This window comes from Mugil cephalus, chromosome 11, assembly GCF_022458985.1.
Source record: "Mugil cephalus isolate CIBA_MC_2020 chromosome 11, CIBA_Mcephalus_1.1, whole genome shotgun sequence".
In the NCBI taxonomy this organism is placed as follows: domain Eukaryota; kingdom Metazoa; phylum Chordata; class Actinopteri; order Mugiliformes; family Mugilidae; genus Mugil; species Mugil cephalus.
The window spans coordinates 13,149,620-13,167,475 of NC_061780.1; the positions used below are offsets into that span (position 1 = coordinate 13,149,620).

Here is a 17,856-nt window from a genome sequence, read left to right on the forward strand (position 1 = left end):
GTTTCATGGCAATTGGGTCTCACTAACCATCCCTGACTGTACTTGTCTTCTTCTTCTTATTTTTTCTGCTTCCGCTTCTTCGGATGTTTTATAGATCTTTGCAAACGTTTTTTTAAGCATTACTGCCACCTTCTGAAATCTACTGTGAATCATAACGGGTCCCATGCATACCATACAATAGTCTAACAAATATAGTATAATTCCTCTCATCATAATTCCTCTTAAATCAGGTTAGAATAGTAAATGTGCCTGTCACCGAGTTGTTCCTCCTTGATCTGATCATGTAAGCGCGTTGTTTGATTTCTAAATGCAAAGCATAACTCGTAATGTTATTGTTATTTCTGTTAGATTCAAGATTCAAGAGTCTTTATTGACATTATGAGAACATAACGGAATTTTGCAGAGACCCCTTATAGGCTTAAAGGCACACATAAATACATGAAAACTATATTTAAATAACAATTACAGAATAAAAAAAACACCCTTACAGTATATATATAAAAAAAGTAATATATATATGTACAAGAAAATGTTAACATTGTAACAGTAGTAAGTGTTCTATATTGGCATATACACTACCAGTCAACCAGTATCACTGAATGAGAAGGTGCGCACGATCACTACTGGTGTGTATGTATTACTAGTAAATCTAGAATAAGTGCGTTCAATACATCACACAACTTTGTAAAGATTTCATTTATTTATTTTAAATATTTATTTTTAAACTATGAGGCTAGATTTGTAGAAAAAGTCGTTCGTCTTCCTAGACGCTGAAATGTATTTTCTCGGTCATGGGGATCGATGTGATTTGATTGATTTCCCATTGCTAGAACCTTTCTTGGTGCTACTGTCTCTTTAAGGAGGACGACGTCACACACCATCCAAAAAACGCGACTTCTCGCGTGCGGCGGCGCATGTTTCAAGACCGGGAACAGACGGAGCGCGTTCAGGCAAACAGAAAACTTCTACATATCACAGGTTAGTACATTATCAGCTCCTAAATTGTCCAGTTGGAGGTAATAAACGCAACAATAAACACCAGAGCAGTGACGTGTGCGAAGTTAAATCGATGAGTTTTGTAACAGACCTTCATTCATTCCCAAATGTCACGCTAACGTCGCTAGTTAGCTTGTTCTGGCTAACTAACAGTTAGCGGGTCTCATTGAGAAACAGCCTCTTTTAAGTAATGTCAGCTAACTAACGTGCGGTGACAATTAACGAATGAAATGCGTCTCGCTTTCTCCTTCGGAAAGTTGCGGATTGTGTCTTTTGACGTTTGATTTCGTGTCAATAATAAGGATCAGCCACATACAAGTCGCTGGGAGCCCCGGCTAATTACCTGTTAGCAGAAGGGCACATGGGTGCAGCCAGCGTTAGATCACGCAGCTTAATTTAAACTTCCCGTCTTTGCTTAACAACGCTCTAGCTGTGCACGTATTAAACGTGTCCTCACCAACAGTTATCGCCTGTCGGTGCGAGTGAAAAACTTGGCTGTAGTCTTAAGTTGTAGCACTTGTGTCCTTAATTTGCCAACTTTCAATTCTCGCCAACATGGGAGCAGGGCTGGAGGGAGCACAGCTGTCTCTCTCTAACCTTCTGACAGCTGTTGAAGCCAAAGAGCTGCTGGGTAGTGTTACTGCTGCTGTCCCCAGTCAATATACATGTATGTACCCAGCTCTGTAAACGCTTCATAGTGACCCACACTCTTACAGGACTTCAGTGAAACATTATGAACTGGTCACTTTTCTTTATGTGTACACATATAACCCTGAAAGAATCTGCCAAGTAGAGCATAGCTTGTAATCCACATAAAACGTTTAATATGCAAATATTTTCAATTTGTCTTGCCTGGATGTGTTTGAGATTGTGGTTCAGTTATGTTGACATTTTACATTGTCCTATTAAGGGAGTTTATTTGTCGCACTTTAACAGCTGCCTTTCACTGCTAAACTACTCACGATGTACTTGTGTTTTTTTTTTCCCCAAAGTCCAAAAGCGTTGCTGTCATGCCACCGAAAAAGGCCACCACCAAACGGAAGTCAGATGCTATTGTGGAGGATGATAAAGGCTCCAAGAAGGTTAAAGGTAAAACAGTTTGTTGTTTTGTTGTTTGTATGTAAAGTAGACTTTACATACTGATTTCCTGAAACCATTTGATGCCGATACATAAGGTCTGCATTCAATTCAGTATGAAATCATTCAGATACGTCTGTCTTTCTGTCTTCACAAAACTAATGTTGTCGTTGGTTCCAGAGGCTTGTGGCATTTTCAGTGTTTTACCTCCATGTGAATCTTTTGTTGTCATACTGTTTAAATCCGTAAGCTTTCGAGCCTGACAATGACAGCAATTTTAAATTGCTAATCCAACTGAAATGTCTTCAATTAAACAGGCATCAAAGATAAGTTACTGTTGAAGTAGCATTATGCACACATTGAATTGAAGGAAAGTATAAATTAGTTGTAAAACTAAAAGCATTGATAAGTAAATTAAACAAACTCTTTATGAAGTTGTGTGTGTTTGTGTTCCAGTTTCCCACAGGACTCATGGCAAGGAGCCGGGTCAGGTCCTTGTTTTGGGACAGGGTGATGTTGGACAGTTGGGTTTAGGCGAGAACGTCATTGAGAGGAAGAAGCCGGCACTTCTGTCCTTACCAGAGAAAATGGTCCAAGTGATAGCTGGAGGCATGCACACCGTGTGCCTCAGCGACACCGGTCATGTAAGTAAACATCTGTCTTTTATTGTGTCTTAGGTTAAAATTGCTTGACTAATTCTCAGCTAAAATGTCATCACTAAATTATTCTAAAGTGTGTTGTTTTTGTTTCTTTGTTTGTTTAAGGTCTACACTTTTGGCTGTAACGATGAAGGGGCCCTTGGTCGGGACACAACAGAAGAGGGGTCAGAAATGGTTCCAGGTAAAGTGACTCTGGATGAGAAGGTGGTCCAGGTGTCAGCTGGAGACAGCCACACAGCTGCACTCATGGAGGACGGATCAGTGTACATCTGGGGCTCTTTCAGGGTTAGTTTGCTGCTGTTTTCAAAGCACCTAATCCTCCTACATTCATTTTTTTTATTCTACTCTATAAATTTGTTCAAAGTCTTATTTCCTTTCATTACGTTTCACCAAATAACCTTGAATATTTTGCTAACTGACTGATGTAAAAGTAAAGTACTTAAAAGCTCACAGCACAGAATTGGCACAGAGCTTGTGTCTGAACATATCAATACAACTGGGATTCACTTCAGGACGTCTACTTTTTGTTACTCACCCTTTGTGTATAATAACTACGTACTACGTCACATGCAGTGGTTTTGGATTCAGAAAGGGTTCAGACCCCACCTCTCTTTGCGGGCAATGTTGTGATTTGCTTTTTCCTGTAAGTTTACACATGGTGATTCAACGTTAAACAAATTCATGAAAAATCAAAAGCTCTTATTTAGTCATAATCTCTTGTTTATTGCTACAATATCCTGTTCAGGTAAGACACACGGCATCACCTGACTGGCTCACCTGTTTCTGAACCCCACATTTTCCATCACAGGGAGCCCTGTGTCCCTGCATCAAAAGAAATTTAGCAAGTTAGGGGCCTACAGTTTTATCATCTCTATTACTGATTCTGATTCTCTCAGTTTCCCTGATACTGTGCGTCTCTTCACCGTGTTCATGGTCCTGCTGCATTAATCATCCCTTCTGTATTCTGCTGCATCTTTCTTAAACATTCAATATACATGACTCATCTTCCCAGGACAACAATGGTGTTATTGGTCTTCTGGAGCCCATGAAAACTTCAACTGTTCCAGTCAAAATGCCCCTGACAGAACCTGTTGTGAAAATTGCATCAGGTAAGAAACGATGATATGATTTTTATTTGTTCACTTCTTACCTGTGGGGCTACGGGTGGAAATTAGCAAATGTTGCTATAACCTGGCCACAGGCATCTTTTCTTGTTTTCTGTGTGTAGTCAGTGTTTTAAATAAATAAATTCCTAAATACTGGTTTTTAAGTTCTCACTATTCTCCTGCTTTGTTTGTCTTTAATTCAGGTAACGATCACGTAGTCATGGTGACGCTGGACGGAAATCTTTACACATCGGGCACGGCGGAGCAGGGGCAGCTGGGCAGAGTGCCGGAGCATTTTTCAAACAGAGGCGGCAGGAAAGGTCTTGGTAAGTAACAAAAACGCTCGCGTGTCTAATAAAATGATCATATCTGTGATGTGTGTTATGGCGGCTTCTCTAACTGTGTCCTATTACAGCGCGGCTGCTGGATCCACAGATTGTAAAAGTCAAAGGGAAAGTTCACTTCATTGATGCCTTCTGCGGGGCGTACTTTACCTTTGCCGTGTCAAAAGATGGACACGTGTATGGATTTGGCCTCTCTAACTATCATCAGCTGGGTCAGTATCGCAGTTTATTCATAGTGATTAAAGATAATATGATATCATTTATAACCTTTACTGTATTGACATCTGGTATTGATTTCCATTTAGCGGTTTGTCAGTTGCTGTAAGTGTCATGATTGTGTCCTTACGATTTCATTCAAATGAATTTGTCCAGGCACTAAAAACACCAAGATGTGTTTTGTACCCGTAAAACTGACCTGCTTCAAGAACTCGACCACCTCCTGGGTGGACTTCTCCGGAGGACAACATCACACACTCTGCCTCGATGCTGAAGGTGAGCAGACCTCATCTGGTCCGTGTCGTCACCGTGTGGTTGATGTGCTCACAAAATGTTTTATTTATTTACACCAGCACAACAAATCTACAGGGTGTGTTTTTTGTTCTTTTAGGGCAGGTTTATAGCCTGGGCAGAGCAGAGTACGGGCGTCTTGGCCTCGGCCAAGGGGCAGAAGAAAAGAGTGAGCCCACGCCTGTGATGGGGATGGAGCCGGCTAGAGGAGTGTCATGTGGAGCATCAGTCAGCTACGCCGTCACCAGAGAAGGTGAGAACCAAAGATAATGCAGCAGTTTTTACATGTATATGTTGTTTTTAATGCAACTGTGGTGTTTAAATCATCTCACATATTCCCAACTGTTAACAGCCATTTCTGTGGTTCAGCTGAAGACATCGTTGTCATTATGTTGGCAGATAAATATAATGTTGCACGTAACTGAAGTGTCAGTATCACACTCTTTGTGCGCAGCGCTCATCCACTGCATGACTATAAAACAGCAGCTCTCTTCCTCTGCATTCACACTTCACAGAGAACCGTCATTATCCACTCATGAGGTCTTTTGTTAGGAAATAACAGGTGCTCGTCCACTTAAGCGCGGCTTTATGTACAGTGAATGTATTCTATTACAGAGAGGTCTTACTACTGCTGGATGTTTCTTTTTTTTTTAAGCTGCACATTGACCTTTGCTTTCCTTACTTTCCTTATCTCTTGGCTGCTGATGGCTACAATAAAAGTAGTTGGCTGCGTTGTTTCAAACATAGTACGACCAGACACTGAATGTGAATTAATATTCTATAAGTCGGTCCCGTGCTGGACTATCAACAGTGAACTGGAACCGTCCAATTTGTCAGCAAAGATGTTCACTTATTTATTTATTTTTGATTGGGGACAGATGATATTAATGAACATTATAAATAACGTAAATCATATGTTTACTTATTTAACGTTTTCTTCAATATGTTCTTCTGTTTTTAACTTGTCTCAGTTTTGGAAAAGCACCAATATAATATAATTAAATAAAATTTATAGTAATTTATGTAGTGCTACATACCAGTTAGGTTTGTTTATGTTTACAACAGTGGCACGGCCACCCTACTGTTGCACAATTGAAATAAAAATTTTATAAAGAGTATTTGAACCTGTGTATTATTTAAACAGCTTAAAAGTCACTGGTTTCCCTAATTGTCGTCTGTGTTTACTCCTGCATGATTCAGGATCCGTGTACGCCTGGGGCATGGGCACCAACCTGCAGCTCGGCACAGGAGAAGAAGACGACGAGTGGAGCCCCGTGAAGATGACCGGCAAACAGCTGGAGAACCGTGCAGTACTGATGGCCTCCAGTGGGGGGCAGCACACGGTCCTTTTGGTTAAAGACATGCAGGAGAGCTGATGTCCTCCCTTTGCGACGGTGAAGGGAGGTGTTTCGATCGATTCCAAGGTGGGGCCTTGTTCAGGGGTGCCTAAATCTAAGGAGGGGGGTTAATCGGTTATGTGGCTTCCTGTGTTGAGCCGAAGGAACGTGAGATGTGCAGGGCGGAGGGGGCGAAGTGAGGTTTGACCTCTTTTATGAGAACTCTTCTTAGCATGTGGACATTGTTCATGGATGTTTTGGTAGATCATGACAAATGAGAGACTATTTTTTTAAACCTAGTTTTTGATGTTCCTTTGAATTCTTTTCATTAAAAGTCATTTGTATGACTGTAAAAATGGTATGTGTGAGATTTGTGAATTTTACTGTGCATGTACATAAAAGGAAAGGAGAGTTCAAGCTGTTTAATCACTTCATTTTAATGTTTTCTTTAAAGCAATAATTAGATTGGGCTTGGTTAAATCTTTATAAACAGATATTTTGCACATTCATACGCAGAATATATAGACAAGCCCCTTGGATATCGGCCTTTGGCCCCAGAGGCTGCGTCGTAGAGATTATAGTTGAAGGGTTCAGACAGGACATCTATAATTGGTGAGTTTGACATGTGCGACTACTGTTCATTGTACCCTGTGCACACAAAGTACTGTCACTATTTGGACATTTGTTAACACATCATACTGTATCCTGAATTTTGGTGCTTTTGTCTGAAAATAAAGATGATTTTTAAAAGAATAATATATATTTTTGAAATCTTATGCAGCAGTTATGGTGTTTTTAGATACAAAAAAAAAAAATTTCTCATTAGAGCTTCTGAGTTGTGACCTTTGGCTTAGATGTTGCAGGAACATAGTTGGCCAGATAAGTAGGGCACATTGTTATTTTTAGAAATGGAAAACTATTGTTTAACAATGCAATTTTTTTTGTCGACAAAATACCATTTTAGTGCATGAAAGAAAGTTTAGATCTGTGCTTTGGGCCTTACTGTGCAGAATTCTAACAAGGTTTAAAAATACAATCTAGGAAGGATTGTGCAAAAATAACAATCATGTGAATTTATTGAGGTTAATAAAAGATAATAGTTTGGTTATTTTAAAGTACCTTGAATGTATAAGACAAGGGATATGAACTCTAATGCTTCACAGGAACCTCTTTGTGTCTGCTCTTAGTGTTGATTGAGGTAGACAGGAAAAGAGAAACATGACAGTGTTGCGTTAACACCCTTTCTGATTGTAAGTGTCCTTCATCCCATAAGAATAATTACAGTGAAAGGGCACCGTCGTCATCATCTCTCACTCTCTAAATCAAAAACCGGTGCCCGCTGTGAATGCAGACGACCACCTCCACGCGCGGGGACGTCAAGAATGTAAATCCCAAACACTCAAGGATGCAAATGTTGCTACGACTATATACATCAAAGCCGTGCACTGTTTGTTTTTATGCGGATTGAAATGTCTGATCTCCCTTTCATCTGCCCAGAAAGATCGAAGACGACGTGTTAAGAGCAGAGTCCCCGCGGAGAAAACCTTTGAAACGCCGAAGTAGGTTTCATAAGCAGTTAATGGCCCAAAGTCTTGTTTAGTTTTTTTTTTTTTTTTTTTTTGCCGCAGTTTGCTCAGTGACGAAGATGAAATGTCAGGAATACATGTGGGAGCACAGTTCACCGTACGATTAAAAACAACAGTGGTGACTGAGCTCAGCTAAATCCACTAGTTCCATCCTTTGCACAGAACACATCAGAAATGGGCCTTTTTGTTTTTTGTTTTATTTTTTTATAAATAAAATCCAGCTGGTGTGTGTTCAACTGATGAGAGAGAGAACATCCGAGCGTAAGAACAAGGGGTTGCGAAAACAACACTACTCTAATTTGCCAGTTCATTAGGTACGCTAGCGAAAATAAAAACGTTCTTGTGTAACCGTCTTGCACTAAATCCCCTTTCGTGACTGCAACAAGTTCAACAGTTTGTGCGGGTAAAGGTGGTAACTCAACTGTGTGGCCGCTATCGATGGTGTAGTTTGTGGTGCTGTTAAACTGTATTGAATTAAACACTAAAGTGTCACCGGCCCACTCGCTGTAATGGGGCTGGAGAAATAATGGAAACGTGTGTCGGTACAACACAATATAATTTAGCAGTGCTACACAACACAGCCTCCGAAATGAATCGACAGTTTTTCTGTTATCTGCTAATCACCATCACCTTCACCTAGACTCTCACTGCCTCTAATGTACCTAATGAACTGGCAAATTAGAGTATTTTAGTGACATTTGTGGGGACCTACTACATTCCCTATTACAAATGCCACCTCTCAGCTAATATGTTCCACTACTTACTCGGCTCTGCAATAATTTTTCTCATTTCATGCCATCCCTTTAATATTTTTAGAAGCAGCATTTCTGGACTTGTTTCCATAGTTAATTTAGTTTTTTTTCTAAATTACATGACATGTATCCATCTACTCTTGGTCTTCAATGTATGTTTTGACAGCTTTATGAATCTTCTTGACCATACAAATCTGTAAATCCGTAGTCATGTCGCTGACATATTGTGCGTAAGCCTGAAGTGATTTAATCTTTGAGGTGACAACAGATGTCGCGGAGGGAGGATTTCATCATATTTTCCCGTGCCGCAGCATTCAAAGCCTAATAACGTCATAAAGCCCCGTGGCACAAAGAGACGCTCTCAGGCGGGAATTCGGCTACGACATCCTGCGATTAGGCTCTTTCACTCGCTGAATGTGAAATGGGAATTTTTTGCGTCATGCATGTGGGCTCTAATCTTCGTCTCGTTTAACTAATCACAGAGGAGAGCAGAGGGTCTCGGGCACCTGCGCCGAGACACATTCAATCTAATAACAGAGGAGGCAGAATTGATCACAGAGACGTGCGGTGCATCTGCCTTTCAGAAGCTTTCGCTTGCATAGATGCCTTTGTGTGGCGCTCTTTATGCCGCACATTTGAATCAGGCCCTTTGCAGGCTGCACAATGGTATTCACGAGCGGCACGATCGCGCCGTTAAGAAAGAAAAACATCACACGACGTTGCAGCGTTTAACTCTGCATTGATTGAGACGTGCCGGCTCTTGAGCAACCCCGCTGCTTCCTTAATTAACTTATCATTTCAGATTGTATTGAGTGCTCTTTCTCAAGTGTGTCCTAATCAAGAGAGTTTTTTTGATGACTTTGAAGAGGCTTTACTTTATCAAAGGGCCCCGCTGTCGTGCACGCACAGAACACACATCGATCAGGCGTAACATTAGGATCGCCTCCCTTATATTAATTAAGCAGGTTTCTCAGAGAATGGACACAGTGGTGGTGTCTGGCAACAGGATGTTGTTAGTGGGGGGTCTTTTTCTCCTACGGGTTGAGGGAAGGGGCCTCTGTAGATCAGACTTGTTCCAGTACATCCCACAGGCCACTTGATTTGGAGGCCAGGTTTTTCATGTTTTTTTTAGTTTTTCCTTGAGTGTGTGTCTGCTTGTGTCAGGCCGCTTCCTGCTGGGGATGACTGCTGCCATCAAGGAGTGTCATTGCTATGGGGTGGAGGCATCTGGTCTGGTCTCGGTTTGGTGGTACATGCTTTACGTAACATCAACACAAATGCCAGGTCCAAAAGTTTCCCAGCAGAACATCTTGAACTGTCACAAGAGAGTCAGTGTCGTTTACTTCTCCTGTCAGTGGCTGATCCATATTTTTGGATGAGGATGTGAGATATTTATCTTACTCAAATGCTCCTTCAATCACAGCTTGTGATTTTCCGTGGGGACATAGACGTATCAAGTGCATGATATATTCCGCGTTTCTCTGACCTCATGCCCAGGAAACCTAATAGGGTATTATTAGCAGATGAACATCTCTCTTGCTGTTAAGCTGCTGGTACTCCGCTGCTCGGGGGAGCGTACATGTAATTACTCGCGATTGCCTTGATAGATTGGAGTCCTCGTCCGGGGGCTCGAGAGCTTCTCGTGAGACCCAAGGCAAAGGACCAGCAGCTGTGCAGGGGGGCCGTGTAAAGGGTGGGCTTCTTGGCATGATGCATGCTTACAGATGTAATACATTGATAACCCCAAGTAATAAACCCCAAGCACCGTGTTGTGTGACTCATCCCCTCAGTAGAATCTCATATAATTACTTACCGAGGTCCAGCAAGATCCAACAAACCCTATTTATGGACAGCAGCTGAACCGCCGGACTCCCGGGGGATTGATAGGGGTGCGCAACAGGGTTTTTTTTGGGAAATGACTTCTATGTAAAAACAGAGAATGAGAGAAACGTCCACGTGAACACGTAACATGGAATTCTCTGTAGTGTAACACTCTCCTGTAGTGTTTGTCCTCCTCTGGGTGAATCTATGGAGAGTACAGCGTGAGGCTGGTTTAGTCTTTACAGATGCACCGGGTTAATTAGCGAATGTACCAGCTTTGGCTTTTTAAAATAAGCTTTTAAGTAATCCTAGGAGGAAATATGCAAGTGTTTTCTCTGCCAGGGAAGGTGATGTTGTTAAAGTCTTCAGTGGTGCTTCCTTGGCTACTTGGGCAGCTCCGCCAGATGAAAAACCGCTTGATGTGCCGCCGACCACATCCCGACCCCGGGGGGCTTTTTGATTTAGTTGAGTCCAACATCCCAAACTTTTGCACTGGTCCAGTCACCAGTTAACCAAACGAGCAGGTCCTTTGATGGTGGGAAGAAGCCGGAGTGCCTGGAGAGAACCCATGCAGACAAAAGGAGAACGTGTAAACTCCAGTCGGCCAAAGACCTTCCTGCTTTGAGGCCTCAGTGCTAACCACCACTCCACTGTGCCGCCCTAGGTTCACATCTTTTCATTACGTTCTTGTGGAGAGCAGCCGCAAACCTCTTTCCTCAGACAGAGGTGATAACGAGTGGACGCACAGAGGTCTGTTTTTCATTCAACAGATTTTTGGTTTTTCATGTGTACACTGATATTTTAAAAAGCCACTCAAATATTAGATTATTGTATTAGTTTGGGTTATGATTAGACTGAATAAATCAATACGAGGGATTTGTAAACCTGGGGAAAGTCTTGGTTTCTTAAACACACACACACACTCTCCCTACTGTCCAGCAGTTTCCATGCAGTTAATTATGGTGACTGACAGATAACAATTGGTTCCAGTGCCTCTATAAGCTCTTCAGCAGTGGGAAAAAAACACATTAACGCTGTATAAAACATCAAGAAAGAAACTGCCTCACAACTTTTTGTTCTGACATTTTGTTAACAATTCATGCAAGATCCATTTTGTCTTATTACAAGCGTGCGAAACAACGACTCCATTTCCAGAATCTCTGTCATTTCATCGAAGATGTCTGTCTTTTATGCAGAAACATTTACATGGCTGCAGCATGGTCTGGTCGAGCTGTTGCTAGCACTTCAGCAAGATTCCCTCTGTTGTCGTTCACCTCGGTTAATTTAATTACGTGAGTAGGCATTAGTTGGGCTCAAAAAGCTTTTAATTATGTGTCAATCTGCAGCTGGTTGACTGGATCTCTGCGTGTGACTGTATATATTGACTAGTGTGAAAATCTAGCTGTGAGAAAAATTAAAATCTAGATTTCAAACCTCAGAACAAGACTGTCTCTGCAGGGAAAAATCTGACTCCGCTGGATAAATCACATTTTATTTTAATGGCCAACGCACAGCCCGGCCATGTCAGCTCATGGTGGTGCCGGGGCTGAATTATTCATTTTGTTGCTTTGTCTTTTACACATCTAGGCAGAGCCGTGGACATTTCATTAGGGGACATATTATTGGAGCGTGCTACGCTCCGTAGCCCGGAGGAAATCTTCAGTAAGCCGTCACCCTTCCCGTCACGCTGTCTCCCGCGCCTCTTTGACGGTCGCTATGATGTCTTACACATGAGCCTCGGAGATTTTTAGACCGAACATCTTTTATTACAGTGAGAGACGCGGGGTACAACGTCCGTTTCAGCTCCCTGTTCAATCAATCACAGTGTGATTTCAGTTATTTAAAAGACGCACCATATTAAATAAAAGACCATCTCCTATCACGTAAAAATAGCCAAGGATTTCTCTCTCATTTTCACCCAATGTTCTGCAGGCCTCATCTGCAATTAGAGTAAGCGTGTCTCATTTAAGTGTTAAGTGCACGGCCCAGTCATGACACGTTTTCTTCAAGTCTCAGTGCGACCCGTGTACCTGAGTAAAAGACGACTCTTTAATTCTCTGAGCCGATTATTTATATTCTACCGTTCTGCTAATTATATTGTTGTCGGGAAGTCATATGAAAGGACAGAGAACAGAATGAGACATCGTCTGCTCCACGTACACTCTTTCCTTTGTGCCACGGAGCACCATTTGTACAAAAAGCATCAAAGACATGTTCTTTTATTAATAAAAGCGTGGCCACTGTGCTTTTTATGTCGAGTCTATCCCTAGTATACCAGCCTGCTGCTAGCTTAAAACACCAACAGTCCACTGCAAGTATATTGTCATATACAGGTTACTCCCATTTGATTAACATTGAGAAGTCCTCAAATCTCCAGAGACAAATGACTAACTTAATGTAAAATAAATCACCAGTCTTATTTTTCACTTGATTCATGTTTTAATACTCCAATTCATCAGCTGGCTAGAAATCCTGATATCATCCCTGTCTTATTCCGTGTCGTGCCTTCATTTCTTCACTAACAGTCTGACGCTTCACATTAGTGTCACACCACCGGGGACCCCTGGGGGCTCTGTACGTGTTGACCTAATCAGTAATTCATACTCGATCCAATAACACAATTACATGTAAGGCTCCCACAAAGCTTTGACGGCATCTCAATTGACAATGATCACAGAAAACAAAATGGCAAGATAAAGAAACGAGATACAAGTCGTGCTGTCGCATTTAAGCTTTCAAAAGACAAAAACTGTTATATAACCAGTTATAGCCCAAATCTATACAATAAAGCACTTTATCTACTATACTCAAGGATCAAACACTTTTCCATCTACAAAACAAACACAAACCTGAAGAAGGCATTACGGTACGTATTTTCATTCAACAGTGTTTACTTTAAAGACAAAATTCTATGTAAAAAGGTTTCTCTAACATTTATAGTGTAAATGTTTATATACAGTAACATCTGATTTTACATGTTGGTCACAAGTGAATCTTAACAGTAGTGTGAACTTATGAAAGCCTGATAACACACTGAAACACGTTTTCGCTTAATACGCCGTTACAGAACAATATCACATTTACATTTGATGCGGCATCTACTGTTGACTTCCACTTAAACCACTGATGCAGAAACAAAATGAGAGGCAGCGATTTGACTTCTAAAACTGTACAACAAGTGCCTCCCCGCTGTCCAGATCTTTTCATGTAAGTGTCCAGCAGGATTTGATCTGTTCTGGGTTCCTGCCTTCGTCCCAGACTGAGGTTGTCACAGCCACTTCTCTGTTAGTGGAGACGGCAGTGCCACGTTCTCCTTCAGTTCCCCTATTTACTGTAGTCTGTGATATTTTTGTTGTTGCAAAAACAGAGCAGCCGGGAGTGGCAGCTCTAAATCAGCTGAACACAGCTAAACAGTCTTCAATGCTTGACCGTGAAGCCCCTATTTTCATGTTATTTCATCTTTAATGTCTTTCTTGATGCATTCGTTTGACAAAAGCCAGCAAAACAACAGGGAAATGTGGCGCACAGAATATCACACAGAATAGCACCTCCTGTAAAATGGTTCCTAATTACGCAGGTGGCCTTTGTCTGTAATCATTATCTCCTCTAACCATTACGAGAACATGAAATTGAATACATCCCCTGACTGAAATATCACAGAGACCATGAAAATGCAGTTGTAAATTAACATTCAGGTTATTAGATTCTCATTATCTCCTCCACGAGGAACAACGAAACCCATATACACATATACAGTGCAGTCAGACACATTTAGTGTGTAGACTCTGTGTTACGAGTCAACGTAAAAGTTGCTGTAAAAAATGTGTTTTATATTAACACTGAATCAAAACCGTTTCCAACTAACAAAGAACTCACAACAATTGAATAGAGTGGAGCATTTGTCATATTGAGAGGTGGGCACTTGTGAATCTACAATTGGTGGAGACCAAAACAGAGTTCAAAGCTGAATAAATAATGAATAAAAAAAATTAATTGAAAAGCAGCTTTGTTGTGTACGTAGGCAACTGTTGGCCAACGTCAGATCAGCTTCAGGGGTGCTAACACTGTCTATCAGTGTTGTGTGCACGTAAAGTAACTATAGCAACATTAACCTGAAGGTGTCACATCAAGGTGGCTTCAGTTTTGATCAGTGTGTAGGTCCGTGAGTCCCATATTGTGACCTAATATGGTTGTGAAGACTTTGTTAAAGCTGGAAGTCGACATTTTCTCCCCCTTTCCTGTTTGATTTTGTTGAAGCAGAGCCAAAAAAATTAAATATGTAAGTACATCATCTGGGTTTTATGCACAAAAATATATGTACATTTGAATACATTCTCCCATACACATGTGCGCACCTTTGTATCATCCTGAAAGACATGCAATGTGTTCCACAAACCTACTGGGACAAAGACATCTCGTTATATGACACAGCCGATCATTTATATAGATGAGGCAAACGCCTACACCTGCAGACTCAGACCCCTGTGCTTGAGAGCTGTGTGATCTCGGTCCCGACTTCCTCCTGGACTCTTCTTTCCCCCGTCTCATCCATGCCTAGTCAGGCAGGTGGCCTCGCTTGCATTGCGGGAGCACAAACGGACACGGGCTCCCGGGTGCTGTTGCGTGCTCTGGAGAAGCTGCTCTGCTCCAAGCGGGAGCGATAGGGCAGGCAGAAGTCCCTGAAGCACCTCTTGAAGTTCTCGTCCAAAAAAGCGTACAACAGAGGGTTCAGACTGCTGTTGGTGTAGCCCAGGGCGATGCACAGATGCCAGCAGGCCACCACCAGGAGATTCTTGTGGTCAATATGAACCATGGTCTTGACAATGATGAAGATGTGAATGGGAGTCCAGCAGACGATGAAAGCCGTCACGACCACGAGGACCATTCGGGTGATCCGCCGCAGGTTCCTGTCCTTCTCCTTAGAGCCGGAGAGCAGACGGACGCTCTTCAGGCGCAGGATCATCAGACCGTAGCAGATGGTGATGACCAGCACAGGCACGACAAAGGCGAAGATGAACACGCAGATTTTTGTCACGGTGTCCCAGTACCATTCTGGTTTAGGAAATCTGAGTGTGCAGACTGTGCTTCCTGAGGAGTTAAAACAATGAGAAGTTGAACAGAGGGCCGCACGGAGCAGCTAATTTAAGTTAATAAGCCAGCTCAAAACGCCCTCACCTTTATCGGTCACCTTGGTGACAGCGACGATCATGACAGGGACTCCGACAGCGGAGGCGAGGATCCAGATGCAGACGTTGATGAGCTTGGCTTTGGCAGGCGTGCGGAAGTCCAGGGCCTTCACAGGGTGACACACGGCGATGTAGCGGTCCACACTCATCATGGTTAGCGTGAAGATGCTGGTGAACATGTTGTAGTAGTCGATGGCGATAACCACTTTACACAACAGCTCCCCAAAGGGCCACGTGCCCATCAGGTACTTGGCGCTCTGGAAGGGGAGGGTGCTGGTGGCGAGAGCGTCAGCCAGAGCCAGGTTGAAGATGTAAATGTTGGTGGCAGTGTTCATCTTGGTGTACCTGGTTGGTAGGAAGAAAGGTTGCAAGCATTTATGATGCATTCTGATTCAATTCTGATCAAGTGAAGTGGCTGTTAGATGGAAGGTTATTTTTGAAGGTTTGTCAGATCCAGTGTTGCAGAAGCAGACAAACCTAATAAAAGGGGCTAATAAGAGTTTTTTAGACACATACTGTTGGTAGTTTAGTCAAATCTATCTATCTATCTATCTATCTATCTATCTATCTATCTATCTATCTATCTATCTATCTATCTATCTATCTATCTATCTATCTATCTATCTATCTATCTATCTAAATCCATTTTAGCTTCTCCAAATCTTCTACAACTGGTGTGTTTCGTCTGTTTTCCATGAGGCTGAACAGCTGCTTGGAGATGTATTCTTCCACAGGAGTCCACAACATGAGAGTGGCTGATCACATTTAATTAAATTGTGTTTCTGAATGCTTTTGTCACTCTTGAGAAAGTAGCACAAAGTAGTAAGAAAACAAAAGGGAAAACAAAGGAGTGTCTTTCCTTTATATGGTAATCCTTAAGATTACCATATAAATTAGATTTATTGTATATTTAATGTATTTCTTGCCATACTCATTTCTCTTTGAAAAAGATAACAACTCATATTTCATGTTTCAGACATCTAAGAAATTAACAAGCATTTCAGAGAGATGACTGATTGACCTGGTGGCTTGAGGCTCCACCATCACGTAATTTCTTACCCACTGAAGCTGCATCAGTTCTACATAAAGGTGAAAAAGCATCCATTTGTCACACAGACTCTCACAGCCGATGCAATAAAGCTGCTTGATTCCTGCTTATTAATCACCAGAATTCACAAGTCAATCATTTCTGATACTACTAATTGGTGCAATGAAGGAAATATGCTGGCCCTCCCCTCCCTTCCCTCATGCGTGTAGGAGGTGTGTGTGTGTGTGTGTGTGTGTGTGTGTGTGAGTTTGTGGGTGGATGGTTGCGTTGGAGAGTGGCTCTCAGACACACAAAAGCTGTGGACAATTACGAAGGGCAATCTCAAATTAAGATATGTGGCAATGGGGATTTATATATACACACACATACACACACACACACACACACATATATATATATATATATATACATATATATATATACATATATATATATATAAAGAGAGAGAGAGAGAGAGAGAGAGATTTCATTGTTTTAAATTGGTAGCTTTACAAAAATGGAAATTCCTCATCATAAAAAAATACAAATATATGATTTCCACACTGTGTCTTAGATCTTATGTGTCTCGATTCTCATTGTATTTATATATATTAAACTTATCCGTAAATTGTGTGATTTCTGTTTCACTAACGATGCAACTGTTTCACTTCTCCCACTTATTATAACCTGCATGTTTCTTACCTGACCACTCCGTACATCACAAGCACGTTTCCCAGCAGTCCCACCACGCAGATGAGAGAGTAGAGAGCCGTGATGCAGACGGCTATGATGACACTTGTGGTGTCCTTGGTTGCAACCCTGCTGGTCTCGTTGCTTTCTGAAGCCACCACGGGCAGCAGATCCTCGGCGAACGTGGCGTTAAAGGGAGTTAACAAGAATGAGTAGCGCTCCTCAAAGTCGTCCGGGGGAAGAGTCGCGAACTCCATTTCAGAAAGTCAGGTGAGAATTTGGTGCGCGGAGAGGTTGGAGATGTCCAGAGCAGGTGCACAGGAGCGCACGAAAACTGGACGGTGAATTAGAAATGAAGCGCTCAGAGCAGGTTAGAGCTCCCTCCCTCCTCCCTCCCTCCTCTCTCTCTCTCTCTCTCTCTCTCTCTCTCTCTCCCTCTCTCTCTCTCGCAGCTTGTCTGCGCGTCTCGGCGCGAGCAAAATATTAGGAGGCAGTTATCCCGCTCAGTTCTTGTCCTGCCTAAGGGGAATACCATTTGTCAAAGAGCTCTAATTAGATCTAGCTTGTAGCCTAATGAAGCTTCATCACATCTGCTTGTTGATTCCCCCTCAACCAAAATAACAACATCCACCTGGCATCCGGCATCTCATCAAAAAGTGATAGTCATAAGAAATTTCTCTCCCTGTTGTAGTTTTACAGCACAATAAGATCGTCTTTATTGGGCCATTCCTCTTACTGTTGCATATTTAAACCCAGAGATTTACATCT

At 42.0% G+C, this 17,856-nt stretch overlaps 2 protein-coding genes across 3 annotated transcripts; one reads left to right on the forward strand and one right to left on the reverse strand.

Moving 5' to 3' along the window:
* The first annotated feature begins 859 nt into the window (after positions 1-859).
* rcc1 (regulator of chromosome condensation 1) lies at positions 860-6,779 on the forward strand. Of its 2 annotated transcripts, XM_047599833.1 has the most exons (11): positions 883-978; positions 1,562-1,663; positions 1,989-2,085; positions 2,530-2,717; positions 2,838-3,017; positions 3,745-3,841; positions 4,042-4,164; positions 4,254-4,394; positions 4,555-4,674; positions 4,790-4,942; positions 5,890-6,779. In XM_047599833.1, exons 3-11 carry the CDS (start codon positions 2,007-2,009, stop codon positions 6,063-6,065), a joined length of 1,257 nt encoding a protein of 418 aa, XP_047455789.1. In that variant the 5' UTR covers positions 883-978; positions 1,562-1,663; positions 1,989-2,006; the 3' UTR covers positions 6,066-6,779. The 2 variants fall into 2 exon arrangements, with proteins under 2 accessions (XP_047455788.1, XP_047455789.1); XM_047599832.1 differs by lacking the exon at positions 1,562-1,663 and having other exon boundaries at positions 860-978.
* Positions 6,780-12,610: 5,831 nt separating this feature from the next.
* On the reverse strand, positions 12,611-17,636 carry oprd1b (opioid receptor, delta 1b). Its single transcript, XM_047597716.1, has 3 exons — positions 17,101-17,636; positions 15,361-15,716; positions 12,611-15,273 (listed from the first exon to the last, which is right to left on the reverse strand). The coding sequence occupies exons 1-3, from the start codon at positions 17,343-17,345 to the stop codon at positions 14,744-14,746; spliced, it is 1,131 nt and encodes a 376-aa protein (XP_047453672.1). The 5' UTR covers positions 17,346-17,636; the 3' UTR covers positions 12,611-14,743.
* Between the last annotated feature and the right edge of the window lie 220 nt (positions 17,637-17,856).